Source organism: Vigna radiata, chromosome 7 (genome assembly GCF_000741045.1).
Source record: "Vigna radiata var. radiata cultivar VC1973A chromosome 7, Vradiata_ver6, whole genome shotgun sequence".
Taxonomy (NCBI): domain Eukaryota; kingdom Viridiplantae; phylum Streptophyta; class Magnoliopsida; order Fabales; family Fabaceae; genus Vigna; species Vigna radiata.
Window position 1 is genome coordinate 41,478,842 of NC_028357.1, and position 6,278 is coordinate 41,485,119.

At 32.8% G+C, this 6,278-nt stretch overlaps 1 protein-coding gene across 5 annotated transcripts; it reads right to left on the reverse strand.

Annotated features, from left to right (window-relative positions):
• Window positions 1–679: 679 nt before the first annotated feature.
• On the reverse strand, window positions 680–5,911 carry LOC106769072 (nuclear transcription factor Y subunit A-7). Of its 5 annotated transcripts, none has more exons than XM_022783728.1 (8): window positions 5,695–5,911; window positions 4,903–4,957; window positions 3,037–3,092; window positions 2,817–2,907; window positions 2,509–2,651; window positions 1,658–1,759; window positions 1,396–1,560; window positions 680–1,272 (listed from the first exon to the last, which is right to left on the reverse strand). In XM_022783728.1, the coding sequence occupies exons 2-8, from the start codon at window positions 4,925–4,927 to the stop codon at window positions 1,087–1,089; spliced, it is 768 nt and encodes a 255-aa protein (XP_022639449.1). In that variant the 5' UTR covers window positions 4,928–4,957; window positions 5,695–5,911; the 3' UTR covers window positions 680–1,086. The 5 variants fall into 5 exon arrangements, with proteins under 5 accessions (XP_022639449.1, XP_022639451.1, XP_022639450.1 ...); XM_022783730.1 differs by having other exon boundaries at window positions 3,037–3,099; XM_022783729.1 differs by lacking the exon at window positions 5,695–5,911 and adding an exon at window positions 5,100–5,672.
• Window positions 5,912–6,278: the final 367 nt, after the last annotated feature.

Genomic DNA, 6,278 nt, shown 5'->3' on the forward strand with positions numbered 1-6,278 from the left:
TTGAAAAACGAAACATTAATAATTTCATGATATCGTAATCAGAATCATGAAGTTGTCTCACAAATTACTATTATGAGCCCCAACATTCACTCTAAATAATTTGACATGATAATAACTAACATTAGCTTAATATGATATACATAATAAATAACATTGAAGTAAGTTATTTTAACATTTAGCATGGTATGAAGTCATAAAGAGAAATTAATTACTTGGATTCAAAACTCTTTCCTCTTGGTTAAAAGTATTCAAGTTACTTTCTATTTATATTGTTAAATCATGACCTTATGCACCCATCCTTATCCAATATATCTAAAACATTCTTGAATATTCTATAAATTAATCATTATTCACATTCTTGAATATTCTATAAACTAATCATTATTCACATTCAGTTTATAGTATATCATTTAGGAAAAACAAGACAAATATGTAGACATATTTCTTGTCTATTTTCAATATAATTTATGTTGACTAAAAAAATTATAGAACACTCGCAATAAAAATAATCACTTCAGAAACCTCTAGTCAGTCTTATTAATGTCTACAGATAGAGATTAGAAATTTCCCCATTTTATGATCTAACACAGAGATATATAATTTTCTATGAGAATTATAATTTTCTTTTAACCCTTTTAAAAATAAACATTGATATAAACTTCAATACCAGTAAGAAATGTTGACCTTATTTATGTTTCTATCAATAATTACTGAACAGAAAGAACTAAAAATATCCATCAGCAATCATGGTTGAAACTTGAAACTCCTTCAACTGCCTCCAGCAAGGTAAATAAACATGATCCATCCAAACATGGCTTCGGACAATCTATAATCTCTCTACAGTACCAAATACAAAAGAAATGCTCACCATAAAAATCTCACCTACCAAGGCCAATATTTGATAAATCAGTTCAATTTACATTTTACCTGCATCATGCCACATCCTAACGTACCTACCACACAAAACCTAGAGTGTTTTTACAAAGCCAGAATGAAGCAATAGTGGGTTATCCAAGGCAGGTATTATTGATCCTCTCACATACAATCGATCCCCCCACTGTCTAAGATATTGTCATTTCTGTAGTTTCAGGATGTCCTATCTGATGACGTTTGATCATTTTTATCAGAATTGAGATTGATATTGGATTGTGATTTGTCTGCTGATGCTACATCATTATGCTGGTTCTCTTCTTTCTTTGAATTCAGAAACCGACCACCACATCCTCTCGGTCTTCTCAGTGCGTGCATGTGTCGAGATTCATGCAAGTATGGCTGCAACATTCATTACAGGACAGGAGCAAGTAAGTACCTCTACAGGAAGTGAAGTAAGAAGCTTGCAATAATAGAACATTGGTGTCATTAGAACGAAATATACAGAAGCAGAGAATGATATACCTTCCTATTTCTTATAGCTTTATTTTCTGATTCAGCTTTAGCACGGGATTGTCTACGTCTCAATATACCGTGATATTGTTTTGCATTGACAAACACAGGCTCCTCAACTGCATCTGTTGGCAGAGGAACACCAGCTTGCTGAATTCCCATTAACTGAAGATGGACCTGGAACAGGACATGATTCAATAATTGGAGGATAAAAAAAGGATACAAGGAGACACCAGAATATTAACAGAATCAACATTAAAAGATTAGAGCAAACCATTGGCTGTCCACCATAGGCTTGTGGGGGATAAGGTTGAGTATCATAGGGAGCAAAGATGCTTCTATAATAAGGGTCTGGATATGGATACACAGGTGGCACCTTCAATTATATAACAAAGTAAAATAAATCAGTGACACGTATAGAACATTTTCATTCTAAAATAAAATACCAAGAACAGTACTAGCGCAAACGGTGATTTGGGGCATACTTTAATATCATGTCCAAATAAAAAGTGACACCAGCATTCGCTTGGGAAATCATTCATTTACCTCAACAGCTATGACAAAGAAGACATGGTTCCTTTAAAATCAACCTTAATAACCCAAAAACAACCACTGAAGAAAACTAATGTGAAAGAAAAACTTCAGATTGCATAATTATTTGCTAGTCCAGAAGCCTGGAGTCTTCTGTTAACTAAGACAAGATCAATAAATCGGCATACAGAAATCTTTTCATATAATTGCTGCTTTGAAATCAGCTTGTTGTAGCACATGGGGAACTCGCCTTCATGGATAAAACATAATGTAAAAATGCTAATTTATTCATGAATTACAGGAAGAATAAGCCTGGGCAAAATTTTCATCATGATTTCATAATATTCAGATTCAATTTGCTTCAATTACAAAACAACGGCAACGTGTGTCTATCTTATACTTACAACAGGCAAGACACATTGGATGGTATCTAATGGTTATGGCCCATACAAAAAACAAACCATTCCTTAGTAACTCTGGAATAATCAAATTTTAGGATGAGATTCAATGAGGACTGATGGCATCAAATAATTGAAGAAACGTATCTCTTTTAAGATAATCAGAATGAAACCCATAGAGAGACGAAGTTCATACCATTGCATGCCCAGCTCCAAGCTGGCCAGGTGTTGCGTACTGTACATTGACATTCTGGGTTCTAATAGCGGAATCAGAAATTCCATTTGCAGACGGGGACTGCACTTGGGATTCTGACTGGTGCTGCCCTTCATCTTCATTATCTGCATAAACATTTTGTTACATAAGTTCATACAGTAAATATGTTCTCCTAATAGAGTGAGGGAACAAGTAAAATGCTTCAATTAAAGAAAAACATCAAAATACCAATAGGATTAATAGCTAAGATGCTAAATCCAAAACAAAACAAAATTATCTTAAAAACGAACCTAGTAAAGTATTTTCTAATGCATGTGAAACAATCAGAATGCAAAAAACAGCTATCATAAATGGAACACAAACTCCAGATCTCAGTTGAGTCTGTAAACACAGAAGAAACAGAGATTGTCAAAAACATTAATTGAAGTGAAATTTTCTACCCAAATTTATCACCTGCTAAACATGTGACAACTTATAATTTCACTCTTTTCATCTCAAATTAATGCGCACTTTTTTGGTGGAGGACAATTTCCTCTGTGATGTAACGGGGATCATGCTACAAACTCCTGCACACTAATTGCCTTTATAAATCTCTAAAAAATTAGCTTGAATGTTGTAAAATTGAATATATCACTCAAGAAACAGATAATTATAAACAAAGTGGAAAAGGATATACAAAGGAGACCCCATACCAGGGAAATGAATAAACCATAAATAAAAAAAGGTGAGTAATTACAATGTGTGGATGGATATGAATAATATTAATAGCTAACATAGTCTAAACCCCTTCACAATCCACACGCTACAGTGAGGCGGAGTGAGGGAAAACATCAAATAGACATTTAGGCTTTGCTTGTTACGGGTATCAGTATTAGAGTATAGCACTATACATGAATAAATTCATAGTTCCTACAATTTACCATTTTCACATAATAAAGTTTTAATCTAGAATGCACACCGGAGTTGCTGAGGGAAGGTTCTACACTAATGAACAACAAAGCAATAATGTTAACAGTTTAAATGCTTTTAGCCCCTAAAATTTGGAGTAGGTGTTTTTGACTTCCAAATTTAAAATGGATCATTTTATACCCTGCAATTTGAAAAATGTTTCTTTTAGTCCATCTGCCAAAAATATCATTAAATATTAAATTTATAAAATTAACAATTTGCTAATGGCAATCTGTTTTGATTTTGCATTCTTATCTCATCATTAAATACTTAAGAACATGTTTATTTTCCTTCCAAAATACTCCTTTTGACAACATGTATGCATAAGACAATTGGGCCAAGGGACTAAACAAGCTTTTTTCAAATTACAAGGACTAAAAAAAATAATTTTAAATTTGAAGAACAAAAGATAAACTTAACTCAAATTTGAGGAATTAAAAATATATTTAAGCCGTTTATTAACATATTTTGTAGGACAGAAAGGTGGCCAGTGCAGGAGTTAGTTAAAAACAAAGTTAAAGTATTTGAGGATTACAGGACTTACTATTAACATATTTTGTAGGATTACAGGACTTACTAAAATTTAAAGAAGTTTAGAAGTTCAAATTTTTATAAAAATAACAAAATGAGATACTATGAAAGCTAAAATAAGATATTTATAAATGCTTAACGATAGCATGAAACCAGATGTAAAAACTAAAAATATAATAGCTAGGAAATGTTGATTGCAGTCCCTAGGCATGACATCAAAACAAAGATGCTTCTCAGAAAAACAGCAAACACACACCATAATGGCAAAAGACGAATATAAGAAATAAGTCATATTATGCAGCTTCAGTGCAAGAGTGTGAATTCAATGACTTGCGTGATTAAAAGATAGGCAACCTCAAAAGACAGCGAGTTGTAGATCTGTGATACTGAGAGGTCAATATCATTTAACGCAAACTAATAATTTTCAAGAGGCAATTACCACAAAAAGGGTAACATCCAGTTTAGTTGGCTGTATGAATTGTAGCCAAGGATTAAAAGTTACTAGACAGTAAGTAAGAAACATAAGCTTTTATGAAAAGATCCTAACTTTCTGTTTCTGAAAATTATCATTTTTTCTTTATGGTATTCCCCTTTACCCCTTTTTGTTATTTTCACAAAAGGAATAACTCCATGACACAACAATATTAAATGCAAATTTGCTGCACTCAAAACAGTAGCTATTCATCTTTCCCAATTTCAACTTAATGTTTAGTAGAAACTTCTCCATTAACAATTCCTTAGACAGAGATGAGCTATTGTTGCTGTAGCGATTTCATTAGACAGAAAAACACCAATTATATTGCTCCATATGTCGTTAACTTGGGACATGCAGTTAATCTACTCGTCATAAATGGGAAAGTTACAAATAATAAACTGCACCAAGTTCATGTAAAATACCAGTAAGGTTGTGAGCAGAGGTCATGTTTCGAGTAGGGCTTAACACTGTCCAAACCTGGAACCAGAATAGAATTTGTAGACAGAAGTTAGGAGTATTACAGCCACAAGCTACATAGATAAAACAGAGTAAACGAAGCTGAAACGAAAACTAAAACAGCAACAGTATATGCGATTTATAGTTCTTCAACTGAACTTACATATTGAATATACCATAAAGGCAGAACAAAGACAGACAAAAGCACATATCAGAGATGGATGTACTGTAGAGATCAGATCACAAATAAGCGACAATAAAAATAGTTTGCAACTATTTGTTACAGTTGTTCACTGGCCCCTTGTAGCATGAGTAGAAGGAATAAAAATATAAAGAAAACTCAACCATGAAATATAAAATTTCAAATAAAGCGACAACAGAACATTTGAATAAGAGAATTTCCCCAAACCAATCGAACAAAGAATTCCAAAAAATTGCAAGCAAAACCGGGTAGAGCGAGAAAATAACAGTTGGGGTAGTTACAGAGCACCCACAAGCTCAAGATAAAAAATTGCAAACACAAACAACCCTCAAAGCATGTCAACCCCAACAAATTCACGCCTTTCTTGTGATTACACATTCGCTTGGAGTGATATCCGCGAAAATTGAAAAGCAAGAAACAGTAAAGGAAGAAAAGACAGAGAAAATAAAAATTGTTGGGAGAATTAAATCGAAAAGCGGAAAACGGGAATTTGGTTGGTGATTGATTGAAGTGAATTGGAGGGAAGAAAATTAGGGTTTAGGAAATGGAAATTAACCTTGAAGAAGTTGAATTATTGTGGTTGAGAGAAAGTGGTTGCGGTGGTGTGTAAGAAGAATGTGTTGTGTTGCGTAGCGTTTGTGGGTACACAGCTACTACGCTGGACCCTCCCTATCCACACACCAAATCCTGCTGCATCTTTCTTTTGCTTCTGTTTCCCCACAGATACTTCCTTTCTCTTTCCTTTTTCTTTCTCTTCTCTATGTGTGGTTGGATCTTCCCCTACCAATATTCTTTTCAAACTTCTCAACTTTTTACTTTTATTTTTATTTTTATTATTATTATTATTATTATATAAAAAATTCATCTCATAATAAAAAATATACAAATATGTAAATTTAAATGTAATTTTTCTATTCTTATTTTTTCCCTTTTAGGAACTCAATTAATAACAAATGATTCATAATAACTTCAATATTTTGGTCAAATAATTAAAGAAGACTTCATTTACTTGATTTATAAAGCTCCGTTTAGTCCAAAACTGACGTTTAGATTGTATTTTATCTGCTTTGACTTGACTTCATCAATTGAAAATTCACTCACCTAATTGATTTAGTCCAGATCTTTTAGTTTATATAAATA

Coding starts and splice junctions, on each gene's coding strand:
- LOC106769072 (XM_022783728.1), bottom strand. CDS start 4,927: ATGACCTCTGCTCACAACCTTACTG. Junction 3,093..4,902: donor CTCTGCTCACAACCTTACTG/GTATTTTACATG, acceptor ATTAGTGTGCAG/GAGTTTGTAGCATGATCCCC. Junction 2,652..2,816: donor ATTAGAAAATACTTTACTAG/GTTCGTTTTTAA, acceptor ATGTTTATGCAG/ATAATGAAGATGAAGGGCAG.